At 34.6% G+C, this 26,747-nt stretch overlaps 2 protein-coding genes across 2 annotated transcripts; both read right to left on the bottom strand.

Moving 5' to 3' along the window:
* Positions 1-4,030: 4,030 nt before the first annotated feature.
* On the bottom strand, positions 4,031-19,781 carry LOC136820975 (26S proteasome non-ATPase regulatory subunit 1-like). The gene is made up of 29 exons (XM_067077207.1): positions 19,721-19,781; positions 19,546-19,589; positions 19,253-19,326; positions 18,950-19,013; positions 18,518-18,623; positions 17,990-18,129; positions 17,732-17,872; positions 17,395-17,460; positions 16,850-17,079; positions 16,418-16,529; positions 15,252-15,389; positions 14,821-14,988; positions 14,434-14,533; positions 14,103-14,176; positions 13,772-13,832; positions 13,532-13,582; positions 12,534-12,610; positions 11,930-11,989; positions 11,390-11,449; positions 10,892-10,987; positions 10,054-10,118; positions 9,225-9,339; positions 8,717-8,773; positions 7,652-7,814; positions 6,928-7,097; positions 6,264-6,437; positions 5,672-5,917; positions 5,258-5,333; positions 4,031-4,361 (listed from the first exon to the last, which is right to left on the bottom strand). Exons 1-29 carry the CDS (start codon positions 19,737-19,739, stop codon positions 4,282-4,284), a joined length of 3,027 nt encoding a protein of 1,008 aa, XP_066933308.1. The 5' UTR covers positions 19,740-19,781; the 3' UTR covers positions 4,031-4,281.
* A 776-nt stretch (positions 19,782-20,557) lies between these two features.
* Positions 20,558-21,852, bottom strand: LOC136820974 (enoyl-CoA hydratase domain-containing protein 3, mitochondrial-like). The gene has a single exon (XM_067077206.1). It carries the CDS (start codon positions 21,463-21,465, stop codon positions 20,578-20,580), a length of 888 nt encoding a protein of 295 aa, XP_066933307.1. The 5' UTR covers positions 21,466-21,852; the 3' UTR covers positions 20,558-20,577.
* Positions 21,853-26,747: the final 4,895 nt, after the last annotated feature.

The following is a 26,747-nucleotide window of genomic DNA, read 5'->3' as shown; positions in this document are numbered from 1 at the left end:
TGAATACGCTTAGTTTCTTTACTTAAAAATCAAAACAAGTTTAAAATCTGTTAAAATCTGAGGTTTACGATTGTTCTTTCGAGTTCTGACTAATTTTCAGCCTCATGTTCTTATAAAAAAATTTATATTTTAATTAAAAAAAAAGCCTGTAATCAAGTTTCGTTTCAGGTTCATTTTAAATTTTGCACTAACTTATCAATTTAAATGTTTGCTCAGGCCCTGATTCAAGGCATAACAAATTAAATTCAAGCTTATCTATTCAAATTGGTACAAGAGAAAAAAATATCTTGCGCATCTCTATAAAAATAATGAGTTTTTAATGTAAGTTTAGTTTGTAAAACACAATTTTGTTAGGAAACTAGGGATGTAAAAGTAATCATTACAACTTTCGTTCAACTAATGGGCCTTTCCAGAAAAAAATTGAATATGCGGGGTGGAGGATATAACATTTTTTAGAATTATATAATATTTTCAGCAGTCAGCAGGTCTAACCCCCCGGACATTCAAAATAACCCTCAAACCGAGCAAAATTACCCCCAAACAGAGCAAGTTTACTACCCCCCCCTCCAGACACTATATCCTCCAGATATCCCCTGGTGCGGACATTTTTTGGAACAGAAACTTAAAGTTTAAGAAATATTATTTGAGTTACAGAGAATTCGGATCAAAGAAGTTCGAATTATTGATACTTGACTTTTAAATCCTTTTTATTTCGGTTACTTTTGTTTATAAAGGGTTTGTAGGAAAGAAACTTTTCCAAGTTATCGTGCTTTTGGATTTTAAAATCTAAATAATGTCTGCTACAAGTTTTTTTGTAAGAACAAAGTATATAAGAACACAAGCTTTGATGGTCAAAATATTAAGAACATTTTTAGGCCTAAGAGCATCCGAATGCTTCAAAAATTTTGGATGTTCTTATAAAAAAAATGTGTAATCAGAAATGGGTAGATTCCCCGAAATTACGTGACCGGACCGATAACATCTATACTAATCAGTTTTATTTTCAAAAAATTGTGCATTTATTTTTAAAACTTGTTTAAAAAATAAATGATCCATCTTTGTTAAGGTAGTCGTTTCTCAAATCCGATAAAAAAGGGTCAATTTCGATTAAATTGAAAGTTTTGAATATTTCCTTTGGGGAACTGAGTGATTGAAACACCCCCCTTCTCACAGACCCAGTAGAATTTTTTCAGCCAGTGGGGATAAATATACTGAAACTCGATGGGGATTGATGTTCTCGTATTTCTTAAGGCTGGGGATTTTGTTTTCAAGTCGAAAATTCAGTGGGGATGGAAAAAATAGTAAAAAATTTGCAGTGAGGATTTATTTTATTCCATTATTTATAGTAGGGAAAGAAATTGGAGGAAACACCGAGGAAGATACTTTGGCCAATTTCTCCAGTGGGAAAGGGTCCCAGTACCTTAAAGGAAGAAATTTTGGCGGAAAGAAAATTTGGCGGATTTGGCGGATTTGACTGAAATCCGCCAAATTAAGTTCCCGCCAAAATTTCTTTTTTCCGCCATCCGCCAAATTAAATTCCCGCCAAATTAAACATTTTGAAAATACAGTATGATCTCTTTTAAGGTGCTTTTGCTATTTTTTTGCTGTTTTGACGCCATCTTAAGGTTAAATTTTTAAGCGACCGCCAAATTAAATTCCCGCCAAATTTAGTTTTTTCGTCCATCCGCCAAATTAAATTCCCTCTGAAAAAACTTTTTTGGCCATCCGCCAAATTAAATTCCCGCCAAAATTTCTTCCTTTAAGGTAGGTCTATGAGAAAGGTATTTAAACTAAATTGCAGGTGCAAGAAAGACTGTTTTCTTAAAATATTAATAATTTTAGACGATCGCTTTTGTGACTTAATTAAAAAAATCCGACCAAAATATATAGTTAAATAAATAAAAATCCGACCAAAGTATATAGTTAAATAATTAACACTCTGTATAGGACCTTGAGAGGGAAATATGTTTTTATTTCTTTATTTAGTTAAGGGGTTTTGCTATCTTAAAGTCTTTCGATTTCTCTGTCTTTGACTTTACGTACTGTGAGTTTATTAAAATTTCTAGTATGAGATAATGGAAAAATCGTAGAGAGAGCATAGAGAGGTCTAATGTAAAAATTTTGGTTGAAAAATAGTTTTAGCAGTTGGCTGAATTTGAATTTTTTTGCCATAGCCAAGAGAATTGAAAGGTTAGGATAAAAATTACCTCTTATAGCATCTGAAAAAGCAGACGTGTATATTATAAGAATGGAGTACCGTGAAACACCCTATCCGCGTTTCCACATGACCGATTATCATCGGATAATATTGGTTACATACAATTTACTCATCAATGGAATATTAACTTCATCTTTGAATCTATTTATCGTTATTGGTCTTATCAAGACTCGACAAACTCGCACAAATCAATACAACTTGTATTCTTTCTGAGTATATCTGATATTGTTGGAGCAATCTCAGTTTCTAGCTTGTTAACAGTAATTCTAACTGGATACAAAGATCGCGTCAATGAGACGCTTGAATTGGTAACAATGTTCCTATTAGCATTTTGTGGGCATGTCTCGTGTTTCATAGTCGTTTTCATATCGTATGATAGATATGTTTGCGTTAAAACGAGTCGAAATAGAAACTCGAAACTATCTACAAAGAAATTTAACATAATCACTGGGGCATTAATGCTCGTATCATTCTTAGATGGGACAATCTCAGTTATATCGACAATATACAAATTCACAACCATTTCTAGTTCCATTGTTTTAACTATTGATTTTATAGTCTTTGTTTTTGCTATAAGATGCTACATCGTATTCACCAGAACCATGACTCAGAAAGCTCAAATATCACAAGCTGGACAAAATTCTGTTACCAAAGATCAGTATCTAGCTGGAATCGCCAAGAGAATCTTGCTCACAATGTTAATCGTTGCAGTTATCTATCTAACATCTATCATTTTTAATTTAGTGTTCCATCAGCATGCTTCAGAACGTTGGAAAGGACATCTCGAGTTCATCCTTATCGCTGGTGTATTCGCAATACACACCAATGGTGCGGTCAATGCTGCTATTTTCATTTATGGTAATAAGAAGTTGAAGGATTTCTTTCTATATGGGTTGCTTAGATTGAAAGGAGACTCCATAATGAAGAATCGAGACCAAGCGAGGACATCGAGTTCAACAAACACAATTGAATCGTCACTTTGATGCGCCGATCGATTTAATGGAATTAAAACGTTGATAGACAGTGCAAGGAAATCTATTTCAACCAACACCATTGAATCGGCACTTTGTTGGGTTGGTTTCTCAAAAACACATATCATCTAAAAGGAGGCTTCATTGAGAGCATTACAATCTGGTTCAATATACACCAATGAGACAGACATCGAGTTCAAGTTCAACACACGCCATTAAATCGTCACTTTGAGAAGTCAATTTTACGAAATAAAACCAGAGGACCTTCCAATTTGAGAAGTTGCTGTCTCAGGCACACAAACACATCCAGTTGTTAGTTGGACGGGTTCGTGTTATGAAAATCAAACACATTGCTTACACAAACTACATAGATAAGCAGTACCAAGCCAAGGTTTAATTAGTTAAACCCTTTCAGTACCACTGGCATCGTGTGATCGCAAGATATTTTGGTCCACCAGAAGATTTAGACCTAAAGCACCACTTAGGTCACGCTGTTTTTTACCCCACCCGATTAAAAGGTGGAAGTGGAAAAAAACATTTTTCGAACAATGCCTTGATTTTATGTACATCACAGAACAGATTATTAAACCAGCAGGTGATATTTTGAAACAAGAAATATTGCATGAAGAAATAAGCGAGTGATCGAAATAAATCTATAGTATTTGAAATTTGGACAAAACAGTTGGTTAACAGTTTAGCCTTCATGTAGAATCATCGAAATAGAAATGACTAAATCCAATTTTGTTTTAAAAGTTATTTTGAATGATGACTTTTAAGCCTCGCTTGATAATTATTTCCGAAACAGTGAAAAGCTTGGAAAAAGAAAAAGTGCTAATATAAATTTTCATAAAAAGGCATTAAAGTTTAGCTATTGTCTTTTCAACAATAAAAATTTGGAAAAATTCTTTTAATAAACAAACCTAAGGTTAAGGATAATGAAAATTACAGAGGAGAATTCTAAAAAATTTAAATAATTTTCCAGATGACGAGATAATTAGATACTTATCTCGTAGACAACGTTGTTTAAGGGGTCCGTTCGTTGATCCTAAGTGTTCATCTCTCAGATTGTGAAGGTGGGATGTTTCCGTAATTTTATTCTTCCGTATATTCGAAAGGCTCTGGTGGTTCTGGTTCATCACCTTCGTCTTCTGCTCCCGGTACTGTGGCCGAGGCTAAAAAAAAAGAAAAAGAAATGTTACCGGGTGCAGCAGAAAAAACTTTGGACGTTTGGCGAGCCACTGAGGCCGAACAAAGTCTTGTTTAGACTCAAAACCACTTTTATTAGAAAGAGGACATACTAACTTAAATTTTGCGGTATAACTTTTTAAGTTTGGTCAAGTAGTTGTCAAGTTATAAGCTTTTGAAGTTAAAATTCACTTTTCGAAAAGTGTGAAAAACACGTAATAAAAGGGCATTAAATTAAGCATTTTTAAGCGTTTTCGATAAGAATTTTTTTCAAATATTTCTAAAAACTGACTATTTACTAAAAACTGACTATGTTGTAAACGAAAACTGCTTTTAAAAGTATTTTAACAATTAATTATGTCGTAAAAGTCGTTAAATAAGTCAAATACTGAGCTATTTTTTCATTATTTGCATAAATTTAATACACCTTTTTTTACGTGTTTTTTACACTTTTCGAAAAGTGAATTTTGACTTCAAAAGCTTATAACTTGACAACTACTTGACCAAACTTAAAAAGTTATACCGCAAAATTTAAGTTAGCATGTCCTCTTTCTAATAAAAGTGGTTTTGAGTCTAAACAAGACTTTGTTCGGCCTCAGTGGCTCGCCAAACGTCCAAAGTTTTTTCTGCTGCACCCGGTATTTATTTAGAATCGAATCTCATCCCCGTTCTTTGAAAAGAAAAAAAGCGTCTTTAGATTTTCTGAAAAGTTTCTCCATAGAAGGGAATAAAATCTAGAATTGTGTTATTATCACCATAATTAGTCTAAACAAATTACTTTCTAGTTTGAATTAGATCAAAATTTACAGCATTTCTTATCTCTGTTGCGGATTATTTGGATACAAACTTTATTTACAATTTTGTGAGATTAACAACAATTCACCTGGTAATGGTTCGATCAAATCTTCGGGTTCAGTCTCCTTCAAATCACGCATCACGATCACACCACCATTGATCACCTATACGGTTGAAAAAAATAACGCGTTTTATACAAAAACAAAGTAAGCCTAGGCTAGGTACATACATAAGGTTTCAGAGGCTAAATCACACTAGGAACTTTATAAGAACTTGGTAAGTATAGGTTTTGTGGAGTTAAAAACGAGCAAATTCTTAAGAAACATCTACCAAATTCAGTTTTTAAGAACATTTAGAAACAAACAGTAAAATAAATAGAATCACAAAGTGCTCTAGAAAATACGGAAAAGATTCGACCGAAATATCATGAAATAAATGAATGCTAAGAATATAAGTGGGTTCCGACTGATTGATGCTAGCCAAACGAACATTATGTTTTTACCGATTTTACAGGGCTGTAACGACAATCAGCTGGCAATGTTAATTTCTTTAATTGTGCTGGCATGACTCGTGCTGGATTATCGATCATTTCAAAGTCAGGCTCTTTTTTCTTTTCTTCGCTTTCTTTATCAGTAGAATCTTTCTTTGAGTCATTTGAAGTTTGCTTTTCACTTTCGTCGACGTCTTTTTCGGACGTCTTGTTGGCTTCATTCTTTTCTTCTTTCTTTGATGTTGACTTAGTATCGTCCTGCACATAGAGAAAGATTGGTGAAAGGATACGAATTACGCAACAGGTTCGGCGAACGATTGTATCAGTCCGATAACTCAGCATCAAATTACCGGATGGGAAATATTTCTCATCTATCAAACGTTTAAAAGTAATTGAGTGTTGGAGTGAGAAGGGAAAGCTGGGAAGAGAGAAGGGGAAGGGAAAAAAGAGGGAAAAGAGGAAGGTGAAACGTGAAAGAAGAAATGGGGTTTGGTAAGGGAAAGCAATATCGGTTTGCGAGTGAGAAAAATGAATAAATGGGAGGGAGGTAGGAGGCAGAAGGGACAAATAGAATTGTTAAAAGCAACAGAATCGAGTTACTTACCACTTCCATAGCATCATCGTCCTTGGCTTCTTTCTTTTGTTTAGCTTTCTTTGCTGTGATAGACAAGACGGCCGTGCTCACTTTCTCCTTCTCTTCTTTCTTTGGTGGTTGAAGTAGTTCGGGGTAAGCGTACATTGATGGTTTGGCGTTCGATCGGAATTGAATCTTGGGCATCTGAAAGATTCAATACAATATTCATTACCTTATTGGAACTAATTTTCGCGGGAGTTGTTTTTAGCGTTTTCGCGGTTTTCTTTTGCAAAACTGCGAAAACTTGAACCTGCGAAATGCAATTTTTTCCAATTTCATCAAAAATTTGAAAAATCTCAAGGAAAATGGAAGAAATTTGTCCAAAAAAGGACAAAACCGCGAAAATTAAAACCTGCTAAGTTTAATATTTTCGATATTTTTTTCGACCACGAATATTCCCACCAAAATTAGTTCCAATAAGGTACACAAAACCGAATTAAGTCTTGCGATCAAAGTAAAATCAAGAGTGTAAGTCTTTATCATGGCATCAAAATATTATCTTAGCCTAGCCTATTTTTCTTGTTTGAAGCTCACAAACAAACATCTTATTTGAAAGTGGATTGATTTCAATAATACAGTTGAGCAATCGTTAAGTGTGATTAAAAACGGATTGAACAAGCGAGACACAACTAACCTTCAAGTTGCTGTTCAACCCAATAATGCAGGTGGGTGTGAATGCCAGTGAGAGGAAATGTGACAAGGGGAACCAGTACCAAAATTGTGAGAAGATGAACAGCCCAACAATGGATGGCATGTGGTTTTGACCGGCTCGTGATTGTAAGGAAACTGTTGCATTACGGCCACCTGGATTGGTCAGAAGTAGGAAGAGAGTATATAAAAATAGAGAAATGGTAAAGTCTAAAAAATCAGGGTTTTAGGATATTGAGGGTAATTTAATAAATAGATGGCTCAAATGTTCTTTTATTGGAGAACCAGATTAACTTAAGATAAGATTTAGTGTACCCTTAGGTGCCAAATAAACGGGGGGGGGGGGGTTGGAAATTTTTTTCAAATCAAATAAACGGGGGGGGCTAATTACCGGGGGGCTTGAAAAACGGACTTTTAAAAACCCTAAAAAGGGTCAAAATAGACTAAATTTAGGCTTTTTAGAGTAAAACAAGAAACTTTCCTTTTGGGAGCTGGGAATTTTTTCAAAAATTAATAAATGGGGGGGGATCCTAATAACGTCCGGGGGGGTTGGGAAAAAATCGAAAAATTAACAAGCGGGGGGCCGTTTATTTGGCACCTAAGAGTAAGCACTAATAAATGCTGAAATGCTGTAATAAGTGTGAAATCGAAAGCACGCAATTTCAAAGCACAAATTATTAAACTTGAAAAGAAAATGTTTTGAATCTGACCTGCATCAATAATTCCTTGAGCGAGGATAGCACCGAACTTCGCGATACTATCTTCGTGCTTGTCCGAAATTGTTTTCTTGTATGCTTCACGGATTTGCTTGACTTTCGGACAGGTGACTTCGGTTTGTTGAATAGCGATGAGAGCTGACGCGATTAAAGCGTACTAAAACAAAAAAAACATAAATAAATAATAAACTCAAGGGCTACATACACTACACAATATATTGTCAGGCAATATATTGACAATATGATCTCAATATATCGTCAACCCGATTTGCAATATTCCATGATAAAGAAATTGATTGTTGAACAATAGTTTTAAAGTATATTGTCGGGAAAATAAAGTGAAGTAAAACTTTAGTGACAAAAAACCCAAATGAAATTTAAAAATTTAAATGGACAAGCTCAAAGAACTTTATGGCAGCGCCCTTTTGTGTTGCTTGGATTGCGCAAGTAAATTTTCTTTGGAGTGGGTCAATAGTTTGGACGGGTTACTCTCGGCTTCCCTAATAGCCAGGGAGGTTTGGAATAAGCGGGGGTGGTTGGAAAAATTCCCAAAACTTAATGAAAAGGTTGTAATAAAAATGTCCTTGGTGGAAAATTTTTGAAAAAGGAGGCTAATACAGCAGAATTAGGGCAAAAGAAGGAACTTGGAATAAGATTGGAATAAGAGTGTCCTGGGTGGCAAATTTTCAAAAATTAATTAGCGGGGGACACTTATTAGGTACCCGAGAGTACTAAAGAAAGAAATTCTTGTGTTTTATTTTTTTTTCTAAGGCTTTCTTATTGTTTTATTCATTCTTTATGCGTTATAAGAAGCCGATAGAATTACAGTGAGCCTTCCCTTTTATTCCACTTTCTACAATTCAAGTGTTTCTGTACTTCGAATTGAAATATTGCCCGTCTTAAATGAAGATCCAAGTCCACTAAGCTTTATAAAAGTTTTCCATAAAGCGATTGCACCAAACTTCGAAGTGAGAAGTTGCTCTCATGAGTAAGGAATTAGAGAAAGCCAGATGTGTCTGTGAGATTTTCCTCGAACAGAAAAAGTAAAAAGTAGCTTACCTGGCGGACATAATTGACGGGGTCCTTCATTAATGGTTCGATAAGTGCAATGGCTTCCTAAAAATATAAAAGAAAAATAGCTGTTCATTGGGCCATTCGATTTTCGATTTATATAGGGCGTGGACAAACATTTCCAGGGTGTAATTACAGCAGAATTTCCAGGGGGTCTAAAAGAGTGTTTTTTTATTTTTCTAGGGGGTTAAAGACTGATTTCTGTTCGTCTACCGTCACTTGAAGGTATTGAAAAGAAATTTTGCAAGGTTTTTTTTTTGCAAATTTTACCATTTTCCAGGGGGTATCCACACATTTCCAAGAAATGTTTTTTTACTTAAAGAGATTCGTCCACCCCTGTATCGAAATTTAATGGAGTGGCCCATTCTAAGAACTGATAACTATTTCCAATAACTCATTTGAACTTTGGAGACCTAAAATCTTGTGAAGTTTCATTAAAAGGTGTATCAGAACATCGAAAAAGAACAAAATCGTCTAACAAAGTAAGAAACAATACCTTAGAGCCAGTACCAGCACAAGCTATCCCAAGAGCCATTGCGGCACCACATCTCACGTGAGGGTTATAGCTTTCTGATAACAAGGAAACAACACTTGGGACTTGTTCTGGTGTTCTGAAGAAATTAAATAACATGAACATAGAGAGCATATTTGGAAAGAGTTCAAAAAATGTATTTATCAATCAAATATCTACAGGAGGAATTATTCCCTTGTAAACTGAGACTGAGAGTGTGCTTTTCTGTTGAGTGAAAATGTCCAAAATGCTCTTCATGTAAATTTTTATTGTAAACAATAATATCTATGCAAAAGTATCTCCTAATATTGCCGCAAAGTTGAGTCACTACAAAATTCAATCACACGAGTATTTGAATATACAGTGGAGTCTCCGTAACTCGAACACGTACGAGGAACGCAAATTTGTTCGAGTTAAGGAAATTTCGAGTAAAGTTTATAAGATAATGAAGGGACCATAAAGCTTGTTCAAGTTAAGGAGACATTTGAGTTGCAGAGATTCGAGTTAAGGCCGGTTTCCACTTGCGCGCGCTACGATCGCACTTTTGGGCTTCAATCCTTTTTGCTTGGAAAAAAGATTACGTCATAAAAATGTAGCGCGCGCTTGAAAAAAAAGTTGAACACATTTCAACTTTTTTCAACCGTTACGTCAGTTCGCGCCAATGGAGTTGCTTCATTTTTCTTTTGACCAATAGCGTGGAAGCTTTGCTCGAAAAAGCGCGATCGAAGCGCGCGCAAGTGGAGACCGGCCTTTAAAGAGACTCCACTGTATATAAAATGTGGCACCATGAAGATAACATTTGGTTGTACCATACCTGAATAAGAGAAAGCCAAGTGATTGTACGGCAGCCCTTCTTACATCATCGTTAACGTCACTAACCTATATCGTAAAGAGAGTGATCAAGTAATTTCAACGTCAGTGATAATTAATATAAAAGAAGCCCTGATGTTTCGTCAAGGTTCTCCACCTCTAGGAGGTTGTAAGGAAGTATAATACGAGGGAAAACTTAGATATATGATATTGATTGTATTCTTTTAATACTTCCTTTTAAGACCCTTTGAAACGCCCCCTCGAATAAACGCCCCCTCCTTAAAACCACAACAAGTTATACGGTATCGCCACCAGAAGTAAGGAGTAGATCAAACACTTGTTTAGTGCCTACCAATATTATCTTTCACCTATACATTCAATAATCTGTTTTTACCCTCGATTTGATCTACTTCAATGGCATAAACTTTCGCGGGGATTAAATTTCGCGGATTTCGCGGATTTGGGTGTCATCCGCGAAATCCGCGAAATTTAGTCCTAATGGAAATTTAGAAGGGCCTCATCCGCGAAATATTTCTAAACAAAACTCAAAATATGTCAAATAAATACTATTTAAATGGTTAATTGCATCAAAGAGGCGCAAATAATGTGTATTTCAACAACCAACATGCATGATTTGACAGTAAAAGTCACAAAATCGTGAAAATATTGCCATCCTAATAGTGCCACCCGCGAAATTAAGTCCCCATGAAATTTTTGAATTTCGCAGATAGGCCCAGCCGCGAAATTTAAGCCCCGCGAAAGTTTATCCCATTAAAATATTTACAGTATTTAGGGGTAAAGATCCGGCTTTTAGCCCCTCCGACAAAAAGAAGTTTTCTTACAGCAACATGAAGGATAGTACGGATAGCTTTATTGTTTCCGGTTCCTGCGTAAGCCATGGCTAACGTGTACATGGCACTTCTACGGAGAATGGCATCCTAGAGAAAGAAAAGGAACATTGATTAGGAAAGTCCAATAGAATAAAACTTCGAAAACATACAGTTTTAAAATACTGTCAAGTGATGTTTGACTTTAATGTTTGAAAGATCAACAATATTATAAAAGTCTCAAGTATACGCAACTTTTCAAAGATATCAACGCCTGCCTATCGACTTTCTTCAGTCTCCAAATGTGAGAAGACCGGCAGAAAGTCTGTTTTTCAAACTAGAATGTTATCTCAGAAATGAAAGTTGTAGTTTATGCATCCCGTCAAATCATTTGGTAAAAATTATTTTTCCCATCAGCTAAATTAATGTCAAGTAATTTCACGATTGTGCTACATATCTAACATTCGATTTGCTAAAAAAAACATAATATAAAAAGAGTAAGGCCAAATTTACTTTATCTTTCATTAAAGTTTCGATCAATGTGTCAGCTTCCTCCATACGCCCGTACATCACCTGTCCAAAAGAAAAAGAAAAATGACATGCAAAAGTAGTACAGTGGAGTTTTCGTGACTCGAACAATCACGGGGAACGCAAATTTGTTCGAGTTATAGAGACGTGTCTATAAGGCTTTGTTGCCTGAAGTGAAGGGACCCAGATCTATGTTCGAGTTAAGGAGAGTTAAAGAGGTTCCAGATATGGAGACTCTAGTCTACTGTAATTGATAAGCAATGAAGGCGTTAAAGATTTTCGAATTTAATCCTCAGTTATTCTAACGATTGCACAGTTCCAGTTTTAAAACGATAGTCCCCTCAGCCATGAAAGTTCCAGTATGATATAGAGATTCAACTGTAGTTGTATGGATTTAAGCTGAAGTAAAAATGCAGTCCAAAATCTTATGGATTGTCAAGGAAGAGGAGAAAGTGAAGAGGAATGGTCGACTATGAAGCAAATGTGAAAAAATCAGTAGTACGAAAAATATAAATAGCGACTTACGAGCGCAATACCGATAGCTAAACCACGTAAAATCTTTTCATGTTGAGTTTCTTGTGCGTACTAAAAGGATCAAATTAAAAAAAGAGTTCATCTATTAATGGGGAAGCGTTAAACTAGCGCTCCTTTTGATGACTATAAATTTATGAAGCACAAATGAAGGGAAGAAAAAAATTTCACAAGAAATCATAGCGTTTTTTTAATTAAAAATTTTCAAATAAATTACCTTAAGTGGATAAATTTTGGCGTGGATTTAATTTGGCGATTGGCCAAAATACGATTTTTGGCGGGGATCTAATTTGGCGATAGATCAATTTCGTAAAATTTGGCGGGGATCTAATTTGGCGAATTGGAAATTTTGTCACACTGAAATGGGTGAAAATTACTCAAAGATATAATAAAAAGTTGTGATTTTTCACATAATTCTATTTTTGTTAAATTTGGCGAAGTGCCGAAGTTGGAAATTTTGGCGAAGATTTAATTTGGCGAATTTTGACAAACTTCGCCAAATTTGCAAAATTAAATCCCCACCAAAGTTTATCCACTTAAGGTTTATAACAAAATAATTGCCAATCTAGCAAAAAATATAATTTAGGCTATGTCATACCATGACCATGTCGTCGATAGCTTGGCTTGATTTCGACCCTAACATGACAAGTCCCATTGCGATACCAGCTGCCTCTCCTACAGGGTTCAAACGAAATTTCGGTTTGGTAGAGAGTTTTATATCATGTGTTTCTCTACAGGTTTTTAAAAAGTTCAGGTATTACTTATCGAACCAATACAAAAGGTCTATTTCCACTTCTCGAGCATACGAAACAGGCCAGGAAACTAAAAACGTAGGCCTTGAATTTCTTCAACAAATATTTTTTGGCCAAGCCGAAAGTACCATATCTATGACCACTGACCATTTGATTTTGAAAAGCTGTTGTTGAGTAAATAAAAACTCTAGCGTTACAAAAATAACACACCGAATCATAATTAGTAAACGCGTGTACTTAATATTTTCATTGTTTTGACGACTCCTAGACCGCTCATTACAGAACCGGGTATCCTCTGTAAGGAGAAGCCAGTCCCAATCATTGTTATGATATTGGAGTCAGTGGAGTTTTTAATTGTATTCAACAAAACGTCGCGTCCTACAAAGATTTTAGTTTTTTGAAAGAGCGTGAAGACACCTTTCCAAAACCACTATCCAAATCTTAAGCTACTAGCTTGCATGTAGTCTATACTAGACGTCACCCGCGTTTTTTTACGCAATTAACGTCTATTCCACTTTGCGACTTTTTCGAATGTTTTGAGCCCGGGTTTCCGGGCTCTAAACATTCGATTTTTTGACGTCACTTTTAACTTTCGAGGCTCCTGCAGTAGCAAAATAATTGAATTTGCGTCAAAACACTTGAAAGGCTTCTATTTTTCGAAAATCGTCAAAGTGGAACTCACTAAGAAACGAGATGAAAAATCCCGGTTTTTAGTGAGGTGCTCGCTAGCTTGCATGTCACTTTTAAGTTTTTTGGAATTTATAAAAGGAAAATTCCCCTTCTTTTGATATTGTGCGCTGAAACGATTAAAATAGTAAGTGTAACAGAAGAATGTAAAACAAACCTGTAACAGCATCATCTTGGTATAAGTTGAACTTCAATTGTTCGTAAATATCTATAATGAGATAAACAATTTGTAGAGTCATAAAATTTCAACAATGAGTGACGACACTAATGACTAATCAGTGTTCTGAATATGTCACAAAAATTTCAAAAGGCCCTTAAAAGATAACTCTTTAGCTAGGAGAAAAACACCATATTCAATTAGAACCAAATAGCGAAACACTTTGTAAAGAATATTTACCATTTTGTTGTGTTCCCATTGCAGCCAATCCGAGGCCAAGACAACCACCATGTCGCACCATCTATAAAATTTGTAAAAACAATTTAGTCAGTTAAACTGGTTTTATACAGTATACCATATAAAAACTTTACGGTCAGAAGAAAAAACGGCGAGTGGAAATATAAAAAAGTTAGGAAAACCCTTTCATAAGATACTAAGGAAAAACAAGCCAATACTTTACAAAATAAAGAAGTCCAGACAGGATATTCTGTGAACGACACCTTCACTAACAATATCGACCAATTATCATTAATAAGGAACTGGGTTGAGTAAAGAAATAAAATAAAAATACATCGGTTGTTGCATTTTTCAGTTGGTTCAAAAGATATTCTTTGATACTTTCACCATGGTTAGCATGGATTAAACCTGAAGAAAAAACAATGATAATTATCAAATTGGTTGAAGAAGTAAAATAATTACATAGCAAGTTAACTGAAATAAATTTCTTTCGATAAAACCATTTTTATAACCAGTGTTATAATGAAAAAATTATGAGACAAAATGGCTAAAAGATGGAGGATAACTTTCTTAAAACACGATCATTTCCGAACATATTGACAGCTTGGAGTGGTAAAAAGATAGAGAGAATGGCAACAATAATCGAGAACTGAATAGGCTCTCACCTAATGCATATAGACCACCACCTTCTTGGTACGTACTGTTGGATGAGCCATCTTTGGGAAGATAAGAACCCATCAATTTCAAAGATTCTTTCTCATGACCCTGTTAAATTGAACAACAAACAAGATTCCGATTTTAAGCCACAGCGTTGTATCAATTTTAACATTAATAACTCATTTATTAGCAAACTAATAACAGCACTCTTTGATAATGGCAAAATTTGAAGACAATTCGATCGGGGTAAGGTCAAGGCATCATCAGGAGTTATTCAATGGTATTTTTGCATGTAAATTTAATCATTGGTTTTGAACTTGTCAAAAATTATTGCTTAAAAGGATTTGACATTTTACAGTGTTACATACACTAATACTTTACAAATAGGATTTTACCTTATGTATAACCCCCAAGCTAGCTGTTGCTGTGAATTTTGCCCAGTTGGTGGCCCTTGACAGCCAGTCCAAATTGTTCCTTAAAAATGTATCACTTGTGGTACCACTGTGCATGAAAGCGTTCGAAATGACAGTAGCCGAATGGCAGATCGAGTTGCGTACAATATCCTAAGGGAAAGAAAAAAAGATAAACTACTTTACTAGCACTAAAACTAAAAGGTGAGCTTCGCAAAGTTTGTAGATAAAGCGAGACAATATAAAGATCATATTGTTAATCACAGAACGAAAAGAGCAAAGGCCATTTGCAGTTTGACCAATAAAAAAACCTTGAACTGTTTCTAGAAGGATTGTGTTTCTGGTGCCTCTCACCTTTCCTTATATCCTCTCTAGGGGTATGCCAATTCAAATCAAATGAATCAGGGTATTTTTACCTTAGTATTTTTTAGTATAAGTAGATCAGCATGGTTGTTTCTGATAAGAAATTCCAAATGAAGTTTGATAGTTGTGTCACCACTCAAGATACCATTCAAATTGACAACGCGGTCTTGTAACGTTTTCTCTACTTCACTCTGTAAAGGTGAGAAATAAGGTAAACTAAACTTATTCAAATAAAATTTTTATTTTTATTTTTATCTGTTCAACCATAGAGGTAATAAAAAATAGATGGAGTAACAACTTTTCTGTAATAGCCAGAGAAGTCATAAAACTCTTTCGAAATTTCTTTCAAATCGGTCTGCTTTGATTACCAATCCTTGATAGCAAAAATCAGTCAAGATATAGATTATAAGAACAAAACGAAACCTCGTATTTTAGGTAAAATTTTTTTCGAGTAATAATTTCTTTATAGTTTTAAAAGAAGTTTTTATTTTATCGGGAAACTTTCGAGAGGTAAACTTCTTCAAATTTTGCGAATTCTTTGTTGTTTGTGGAAGGTTCTTTGCTATAAATATCTTTAGATCTAAAAGAGCAGCTGCCTCAAGATTTTGATAGAATATAGTTGAAAGATTGGCATTAGTAAATATGTAAAAATTGACAAAAATTGCCGAGGATTCCCTGAGCAGCGAAAATTTTAAATTCGATGTTCTGTGCTTATTCTTGTAAGGTTTTCTTATGTTTTATAAACAAAACTGTCATCACACAATGAACAAATTAAAAATGTAGCGTGATTTTATTCAAATTCTCTTCGACTCAAGTATTCCCATGAGCGAAAGCAAAAATTAATGGCTTTTTCCCAAAGCAACAGAGCGACAGTTTGCTATCAACGATACAATAGAATAGAATAGTAGGAGTGGTATCTCCATCTATATTTTTATTACCTCCATGGTTCAACATCTCAATACATTTATCAAACTACAGGGCTCTGATTAAAGCTAGAGTTTGAACTGACTTCGATATTTCCCTTGAAAGGAGGTTTATACAGAAGACAGAAAGACGACTTTAATCCACGAAAGACTAATATAGCCCACCATGGAAATTGCTAAACATAGTGATTTCATCCTCTTAGTGATTTTATCAAAAAATATTTTCTTGAAAATGCTATTCTCTTATAGCTGAGATGCCATTATATTATATAAATCCTTAAACTAGTCCAACTTACCAGATCTTTTTCAGTTTTTTGCGGTTTAGTTTCTTCTTTATCTTTAGTTTCAGCATCCTCTTCCTTCTTATCTTCGCCTCCTTCGGTCGCGTCTGTTTCCATTGGTTTCTCACTGGAAAAAGAAAATTAAAAATTGTAAAAAGTATCATTCACAAAAACAAATCAAAGAATTAGTATGAGAACCCAAGGAAGGATATATGGATTATTGAAAGTTACAAATACAAAATAAAAACTTGAAAAAGATAACTCTATTATAGGCTTATTGACAGTGAGTGAAGGTAATAGCCTCTTGGTCTATAAAGGAGCCCAATTGTGATATTGAGACCATTGTGTTATTTTGTGTATCATTTTAAGTCCGTACCTTCAACATTCCTTTACTGAGACCTAATGAAAGTCCCATTTGTAAAGTGTAGAATAAAAAAAATTATATACTCAGAAGAATCTGTTTTTGCTGGTGCATCACCCTGTTTGACTGGTTCTTCTAAAGCAATGGGAGCTAATGCTCTCAAAACATTACGGATTCCAGCCAAGAATTGTTGTGATGCATTTTCATATAAATCAAACGCAATCTGGTATGCCATGAGCGTTTGATTCTCACTAGTTTTGATCAGTTTTTCCATGATGTCTGCCACAGAGTCAGGATCATCCAAGAAAATTAAACACTATTGAAAGCAAGAAAATTATTTTAATTCTTGATTCAGAGGGGGTATTTGCTCAAAATTTAAATAGTTTTTTCCAATAACGACAAAAATAAACCCCTTACATGAGTAACCATGTAGAATTCTAGCCAAAACTGTCTCTTTTTGCCTGAGCTTTTCAACACTAGTCTGCACTGGTGTCAATTCCCTCAGTTTGAAAAATTTTCTTTCTTTTTCTGACACACAAAAAGAGGTATACAAACGTGTACACACTGTAGAATATAAGTTCCTCCCACTTAAGTAACGGTTTTTAATAGTTTTTGAAAGACAACAATTTACCTGGCTAACGCTAATATGATCAGGAGTTGCCAAATTTAAATATAATTTGACCAGTACTCGAAGAATCTAAAAATTAAATCCAAATCAAGGATTTATCATTTATACATTTGGAAGTTAGCAGAAAATGGTCACAAACTGTAACAAAAATAAGTTATAGAAGACATAAACGATTGAAAATACAGATTCTATAAGAAAGATAAGCTGTACGATCAATGAACATGATTGGGTTGGAAGTCTGTCAAATTCCAAAAAGGACAAAATATTTGAAAAATTTGCATATAATAATATTATTGTGCATGTGAGTCATGCAATGACTTATTGTTTTTTGTTTACATACCTTGTTTCGGAAAGACAAACTTTCGATCAGGGTCATGCAAATGTTAAGACTGTATCCCAGCATACCATGAATATCTTCTGATTTCAAGATAGCTTCTTCAAATACATCTAGCCTTCTTGTTTCAAGAGCAATACCTATTGCCTAAAGAAACAATAAAAAATAAAATCCAAACAGTAGTTATTTTTTTTTGGTCTACTTGCACACCTTAAAAGTCATCTACCTTAACTTTATTATGTGGTATTTAAACGAGACTCTTACCTGTTTGTATTTTTTATCTTCAAAACATCTTTGGAACATTTTATTAACAACAGCAATCAGTCGTTCGTCTATATTGACTGGTTCTGAAGGATTTTCTGCCATTTTTACTCGTGATTTTGTGTACATGTCAATACATTTGGCTGAATTGGAATAAAATAAAAAAACTCAAGTGTGTCAAAACTTTAAAAAAGTGTACTAGCAGGATTACATCTCTGCTTTTCGTCTTCTTTTTTATTCTTTTTCGTTTATTTCCAAATTACTATTGGTTTGCATTCTATAAACAGTCAATTTATTTATTTGCACAAATTCCAATCCCATTTTCCTTTGTGTTGATTTCTCTTCAACAAAGAAAAGTATTAAAATTCATGGTTTTCCAATCATTTCAAAGTGAAACTGTGGGATAAAAAGTCAAATCTAGAAATAATTGTGACTTGTGCGACAGGGCATGTTATTGGGCAGAAATTAAGACCAGCTAACTATGGAATGGTATGAGACAGGATTAAATGAAGCTATTAATTATTAACTAACCAATAATTGTTTCCACATATTCAGAGTGTCCGTTGACATTGAAAAGATCACCTGCACCAAGTGCATACATGACTGAATCTTCGAATGCCCCAAGATGATAATAAACCTGAAGAATATTGTAGATCAGAAGATTTATACAATGAGTTTTATTTAAAGCGGAAAAGTATTTTATGATACATAACATATCAGGTGTTTAGACGAAAAATAAAAAAGATTGCGCTTGCAAAAAAGTAGATTTGAAGCTTTTTTTGAAACTTCTCATGCTAAAAAGTTTAAATTTGTAGTATTTTTATTCTTCACAAAATCTCAATTCAACCGTTTTTTATTTTTTAACATCCAGAACAATGTTATATCTGGAATATCTTAAGTTATACCTATAGCTACACAAGCTAGCTAAATAAATTATGTGAAAGAGTTAACAATATTTCTTACCTTTGAAGCAATAAGGGAAGAAAGATCTCTATGACGAAAACCTTCATTTTCACATAATTCTTCTCTAAAAGTATAATAAAAAAGACGATTCAAATTAAGTTCCTCTATGGCTGGAATTTACAACTTCAACTGGGTTGGACAAGATGTCCAATCAGGTAAGTGTTCCTCAAAAATTTTGGTTGAACAAGGACAAAATTTTGGTCAGACAAATTTTTAACCCTGTCATCCTGATTTTTTGTAGTTTACAATTAGAGATTTTCTTATAAAATCAATTTCAGAATGAACTGTCCAAAGTTCACTTACATTTTAGTGATAACATCTGAGATTTCTGCCCAAAACTCCTCCACGATTCCATCAAGTTTCTTTAGGGCATAATGCTGAAGGTTACAAGATCGAAAATATATTATTTTAATTTTTCAAAAGAGAGATAGAAGATGCTCAGAGATTGAATGATTCTAAGAGATTGAATGAGGTAAGTCAGACTAAAAGAAAATTGCACAAAATCTTATTAAGAGTACCTGAAGGATTAATTTTTTCAGTATTTATATATCTGTATCAGACAATGCATTAAAGAAAGAAATTTATTTATTTATTACCTTTAATTCATGCTCATTTTCATCCAACAAGGCAATAATACCAGCTGCAAAAAGCAAAAATAAAAGTTAAGATTCTGAATGTAAATAACAAAATACGAGAAAAAACCAAACCATAGAATTATGAAGAAAACTCATCAAGTATTATTCTTATACAACATAAAAATAAATATAATACCTGCAGAAGTTAGTGCCATTCTTGCAAAATAGTTGAATCAGGATTATATTTTTATTATTTTGGGCTAGAATGAAAAACAAAGTAAAATGTTATTTGGGAATGTATGATAAAAGATAAATTGTGATTTTGAATTAAATAAATTCATTCAGTGTAAAATAATGACACGTTAGTATTGCACTTTTCTTATAGTTGTTTTTGTGTGATATAGAAATTATTTCTACAATTCCACGTTGCCATTGAGGTTTGTATCTTGACACATCTGATAAATCCATAAGATTGCTTAGCAAGTGTGGCAGAATTTACTGTAGAAATTATAGAGATCAGAATATAATTTCAAATTTATTTAAAAAAATCAAATTCATTACAATAAAATGATCAAAATTGTCTGAAAAAGCTCTATGTACAAAAAAAAATTGTTTGATAAAAATATTTATGATGTAAAAATGTTCTACAAACAATAAAATATATTGGAGATGAACTGTTTGGATTTTTCTCACAAAGCCTTAATATTTTATTTTGGATAACCTTCTTTACTTAGCCTTAAATGTGAGAGGGAAAATATATTTTCCAACCTTCCAATCATCTTCCAGAGGATCCAAATGTAATTAATACCCATCAAAATTAAATTTTAAGAACAATTTGAATTTGAGTTTTAAATAACAAAATTATAAAGACCTTTTCAAATAAACCATCAGTAAAATTACAGATAATGTGAATTAATCTAGATTTGCACTGACTTTTTACTTGCATTGTTGTTACAATCAGGAGTTAGGAAATTTTACATTATCATTATATAATTATCATATAATAATTTAATAAAGTCTAAATCTAATCTATGCATGTTCGACAGTGTTGTGTTATTTGGTATTTTGCCATACAGGCTGGCGCTTCTCAAAGAAAGCACGAATCCCTTCTTGCGCATCTTGATAGGTAAGATTATCAACCATAACATTACCTGTAATACAGTAGGCTTCATCTCTGTTCTCTTTGATTTGCTGATAAAAAGTCTTTTTGCCAAGACCGATGACACGAGAACTGTGTCGTGTGATTCTCTCTGCTAGTTCCTGTGTGGTTTTTTCAACATCTTCAATGGGGACTGTTTTGTTGACCAAACCACAATCTAATGCTTCCTTTGCATTGATTGGATCACCTGTGAGCAACATCTTTAAAGCTTGTTTTCTGTTCACTGCGCGTGCAAGAGCAACAGCAGGTGTAGAACAGAATAAACCAATCAGGACTCCTGGAACAGCAAATTTTGAAGTATCAGAACAAATAGCTAAATCACAAGTGGCTACCAATTGACATCCTGCAGCAGTTGCCACACCTCTAACTTCTGCAATAACTGGTACATCAATATCCTGGACAAGATTCATAACTTCAGTACATCGATTGAAAATCTGTGAGTGGAACTTTGATCCTGTTTCATCTAACAATTCTTTTAGATCATGACCAGCAGAAAACACAGATCCCGTGTGACAGAGGACAACCACTTTCACTGATTCATTCATATTTGCATCTTGTAAACGCTGTTTTAATTCATCAAGCATCGCAAGCGATAGCGCATTTCTTTTCTTTGTATCATCTAGTGTGATTCTCCTGATTCCCTTCTCATCATCTTTGATAGAAGTTCGCAAAAATTCTTGATGACAGTACACAGTGACACTCAACTGTCGCTTAAATTGTTGTATTGAAATCTTTGATTTTATTGAATGGTGAAGGTTACGAAGTGTTGCCATTTTCAACATACAAACTTATTGAGCTTGACCTTTGACTATTTAAAAAAACTTTATGTTATTATTTCTCTACAGGCCAAAAAGAATAGTATTGTGTGGAAATGCGAGTGACGAAAAAAAAACTCACTTGATTTTTCTTTTTACGCAGAAATACTTAACTTATTTGTGTGTTTTGCTTGGTTCCTTGACAATCTTTTTCAATTCCCTCCTTCTTTCAAATCAGTATATCAAATGCTTTTAAGCTTACAAAATATTATATACTCAGGGCTGCAAATAAATATTTTCAGTCAATTGGACATCATGTCCGACAGAAATGAAATCCTGTTGGTCAAACTCAAAATCCTGTCGGTCATTGAAAGTTATGGAGAAAGCGAGTGGGTAAAAAAAAAGTTAACTTGGAACAGTTTGTTACTGTATATAACAGAGAAATTACAGTATGACTTTTCTGGCATCTGTGCCCTTAAAAGGACAACACATTTTGCTGATTCAGCATTTCATTGTTAAAAAAATTGTCGTTTTCGGCAATAATTTTCGAAAAGAGCAATAATTGCAGTTTTTATCTTAAACACCCAACTGTTTTCAAATATAGCTAATGTGGGGGGATGTAAGAGGTTTGCGATTTCCGAAATAATTTAGCCAAAATTTCGGAAATTCCGTAAAAGAATATATACTTGCAATCCCGATACCGATTTTTTAGGTATTTTTTCTCGTTTTGACTAATTTTCCATCAAATTTGATTTTTTATGTATGAATTCCGAAAAAGGGGGATAAAAACTTTATAATAACCGAAATTTTGAGGCAAAAATTTATGGATTTCTGATACCGAAACAATTTCAGTATATCGAAATACCGAAGGAATTTTCCTCGATTTCGGAAATTCCGAAGCGAAGAAAAAAGGGTCAATTTCCGCAATTCTGAAATATTGTACGCCCCCCCCCCACTAATAATGTGACAAATTCAATTTCATTGGCTGAACCATCATCCTCGAAGTATTTTATTTGACCAAAGTCTCCATAAAACCTGGGGACAAATAATTTTTGGATATTTAAACGGTACCGTAGGTTGGTCTAATATCGACATCCGTCTTCTAATTTCGACACCCTTCTTTAGAGAAAGGAATAATCTGAAAGTTGGAATCGGTGATTGAAAAAGAATTTTTCCTCTCTTACCACTTAGCAAAGAAAAATTTTTCGACCTTTCTATTATTTTTAGCTCTTAGAAAAGGGTGTTGAATTTAGACGTGGGATGTCGACATTAGACCAAGTTACGGTATTTTAGAAACTGATAAAAATCACTTGCTCCAGAAGTACCCCGGAAGAGCTCCATAACTTTCTGGAGAGAAAAATAGTGTTTTTTAGCTGCTCGGGAAAACTCCAGAAGTTTCTGGTAAGTAAGTAACTATTTATTTACCATTTGAACACTTAAAATACATGAGACGGTATCCACAAAATAAAAAAGGAAGGAGACCGCCTTATAGCCTGGACTAATCATAAAGATGCGGCCACCTAAGTGCAAGTAACAATTGTAAAATACATAAATTATTTCAGTAGATTAATTTGAAATTTTTTATTTTATTTACGGATTAAAGATAAGCTGTGGGTAGGGGGTGTGCTCAGTATTCCCCAAGACAGTGAGTAAAGGCAAGAGATTTGACAAAGCTAGAATCAGATGAGCTCAGAGTAATATTTGGATAAGATCGCTGAATACTATTCCATTGTATTATGCAGATTTTAGAAAAAGATTTGTTACCAAAAGTAATGGTATTGTAGGAAGGAACAAAAAGGAGCTTCAATCTTGCTCCTCTGGTACCTTGATTATCGGCACCTTCAGCTTCAAGCTGAACAAATTCAAAAAATTAAGAAGATCTTTGGTAATCTATTGTTCGGAATTTGTGAACAAATGAAATATTAGAGATTTGACTAGGTCAAAGATTTTAAGAATTTTAAGATCAGAAAGAGTGGAGAAGAAGGACATTGAAAGGAATTAAAAGTCATGAGACGTAAGGCTTTCTTTTGAAGAATAAATATGTTTAGATGTGGTGTTTTCAGTGAGGCCCCAGAGCTGACAACCAGATTGGAGATGAGAGTGAAATAGAGCGAAGTAGATGTTGACTAGAGTTTTTGTTGGAACGTAGTGCCTGAGCTTAGATAAGATACCATTGCTCGAGCAAGTTTGGCTGACAAAAAGTGGGTGTGAGCTTTCCAATTGAGATGCGAATCAATCAAATACCAGATATTTAATATGGGAGCTTTGAAAGATTTTCTTAACTCCGATTTTAAGAAAGGGATGAAAGGAAGAGGTTGCGACAATGTCTAAAGATTAAAAATTCTGTTTTCCCTGCGTAAGGGAAATTTATTCGCTTTCAACCATGTTTGGAGGGATCTCAAGTCACGATTGACTCTGTTGCATAATGAAAGCAAGTCAGGGTTAAAATGTAAGAGGTGGGTATCATCACAAAATGAAAAGTTCACTTGAAAAGATGGATTGTGAAGATCGTTTATATAAATTAAAAAAAAAAGGGGTCCAAGAACAGAGCCTTGTGGAACTCCATGAGGAATTATTTTAATAGAAGACTCAGTGGAGGAGATGGAAACAACTGAGATCTATTGGATAGATACGATCTAAACCATTCATTAGCTTTGCCTCTGATTCCATAAATGATTTAATTTTGAAATCAGAATAGAGTGATCAACAGTGTCAAAACAAATGAAATATTAAGAATTGACTAGGTCAAGAGATTTTAAGAATTTAAGATCAGAAAAGAGTGGAGAAGAAGGACATTGAAAGGAATTAAAAGTCAGAGACGTACGGCTTTCTTTGAAGAAAATATAGTTTAGATGTGGTTTTTCAGTGAGGCCCAGAGCTGACAACCATTGGAGATGAGAGTGAAATAGAGCGAAGTAGATGTTGACTAGAGTTTTTGTTGGAACGTAGTGCCTGAGCTTAGATAGATACCATTTGCTCGAGCAAGTTTGGCGACAAAAAAGGGTGTGAGCTTTCCAATTGAGATGCGAATCAATCAAAACAAGATATTAATATGGGAGCTTTGAAAGATTTCTTAACTCCGGATTTTAGAAAGGGATGAAAGGAAGAGGTTTGCGACAATGTCTAAGATTAAATTGTTTTCCCTGCATTAAGGGAAATTTATTCGCTTTCAACCATGTTTGGGAGGGATCTCAGTCACGATTGACTCTGTTGCATAATGAAAGCAGATCAGGGTTAAAATGTAAGAGGTGGGTATCATCAGCAAAATGAAAAGTTTCACTTGAAAAGATGGCATTGTGAAGATCGTTTATAAATTAAAATAAAAAGGGGTCCAAGAACAGAGCCTTGTGAACTCCATGAGGAATATTTAATAGAAGACTCAGTGGAGGAGATGGAAACAAACTGGAGATCTATTGGATAGATACGATCTAAACCATTCATGAGCTTTGCCTCTGATTCCATAAGGATTTAATTTTGAAATCAGAATAGAGTGATCAACAGTGTCAAAAGCCTTTTGCAAATCAACAAACACACCACATGCAAAGTCACCACTATCAAGAGATTTACGAATACGTTCAACAATGTTAAGCAAAGTGTGGATTGTTGAGTGAGATCTACGAAAACCAAATTGACGTTCAAAAAATACGCGATGAGAATCTAGAAAAGTAATGATACGAGAATACATAGGTTTTTCAAGAATTTTTTCGATGTTGGAAAGTAAAGAAATTGGGCGGTAATTAGAGATCTCAAGAGGGGAGTCTTTGTTTTTGAAAACAGGAATTACTTTGCAAAGTTTAAGCATTGTGGGGAGAGCCACATTCAAAAGAAAGGTTAAAAAGAAAAGATAGCGGTCCAGAAAGATCAAATTTTAAAAGGCGAAGGATTTTTTGGGGGATGCTATTGGGACCAGATGATTTATTTAGGGGAAGGGATTTAATAATTAATAAAACTTCAGCTGGGTTGACACGGTCAAGAAAGATAGAATTTCTGATGCGGTTCTTAAGATAATGGGAAAAGTGATGGTTGGTTGGACCAATTTTGGAGCGAACAGTCTCTGCAATGGATGTAAAAAAGTCATTGAAGCCATTGGCAACAACTTTTGGATCTGAGGTAAGATGACCATTAACACGAATAGACGAGGGAGATGATTTAGAATTTGAGCCAATGATCTCTCTGATACCTTCCCAGACTTTCAAAATATTAGTAGCATGGACAGAGAAAAACCTGGAATAATGATTATTTTTGCTCTTACGTGTAAGAGTAACTATGAGGTTTTTGTAAGTTTTGTATCGTTGATAATAAAAAGTTTTCATAATTGGGTCTTTGGTTTTGATATATTTTCTTGAGTAATATTGACGTTGAGAAATTGATTTGATAATCCCAGGGGTGATCCATGGAGCGCCAGGAGGGTCCTCAATTTTCTCCAGCTAAGAGTAAAAAGAAGAAAAAGAATTGGGGGAAATTAAAAAGAAGAAAAATTATCATCGGTGGTGGTGCAGTCGTTCAACTGGTCCAGGCAGGGAAGGCAGAATATTACTCACGGCAGACATCCTCATCCTACTTTTTGACCCGCATTTTCAAAATCCGATTAGACGGGGGTTCTGTTATTATCAGTTAGGTAGGGTCAGGGTTGCTAGTAACGGCTTGTCACTGTGCCGGGTGCATAATTGGCGCCTTGGGCCCCGAAAGGGTTGCTAGTAACGGCTAGTCAGGTTAAAAAAGGGGTACTTTTACCCATATTATAATAACATTACCCCCGTCTTTTTTTGTCATTCTATAAGTATTTACAAATTTTGTGTTCTGCTGTGTGCAGGACCCTGCCGGCGCACGGGACTGTCCGGTGTATTTTTCCGGTGGCAAAAAGTATCCTTTCGCTACACCGGACGCAATAAGTCCGGTGTCAGTCCGGTGTTGCATACAGAGGGAATTTTGGACGACGGACATTTACGAAACAAAAAATTATAAGAAACACCGGACGCACCGGACTGGTCATGTCCGGTGTTTTGATTGTCCGGTGGATAAAAATATCCTTCTCCGACACCGGACATCCGCCTTCCTTAGGCGGTCATCGAAAAAATGCTATGTTCGCGTCGCAACGGGTGTCAAAAATGCATGCGGGCGGACGGGCGGTCAAAAACATTCCCGGGCTTTTTTTAATCAGGCCAGTACTCAGGGGCGGGTGGTAGCGCGAGTAAAACAATTTTTCGATGGTCGTCAGAGCAATTGAGAAAAAAGCTATACTTTAAAAGAACAAATTGCTTTTTCCAGATTTTTTTCCGCGTCTCCGCAACGGAAAATCAGCAGAAAAT

Source organism: Clytia hemisphaerica, unplaced genomic scaffold, assembly GCF_902728285.1.
Source record: "Clytia hemisphaerica strain Z4C2 unplaced genomic scaffold, Clytia hemisphaerica genome assembly, whole genome shotgun sequence".
Classification (NCBI taxonomy): domain Eukaryota; kingdom Metazoa; phylum Cnidaria; class Hydrozoa; order Leptothecata; family Clytiidae; genus Clytia; species Clytia hemisphaerica.
The sequence above is the reverse complement of the archived record's forward strand: the minus strand, read 5'-3'. Positions and strand labels throughout refer to the sequence as shown.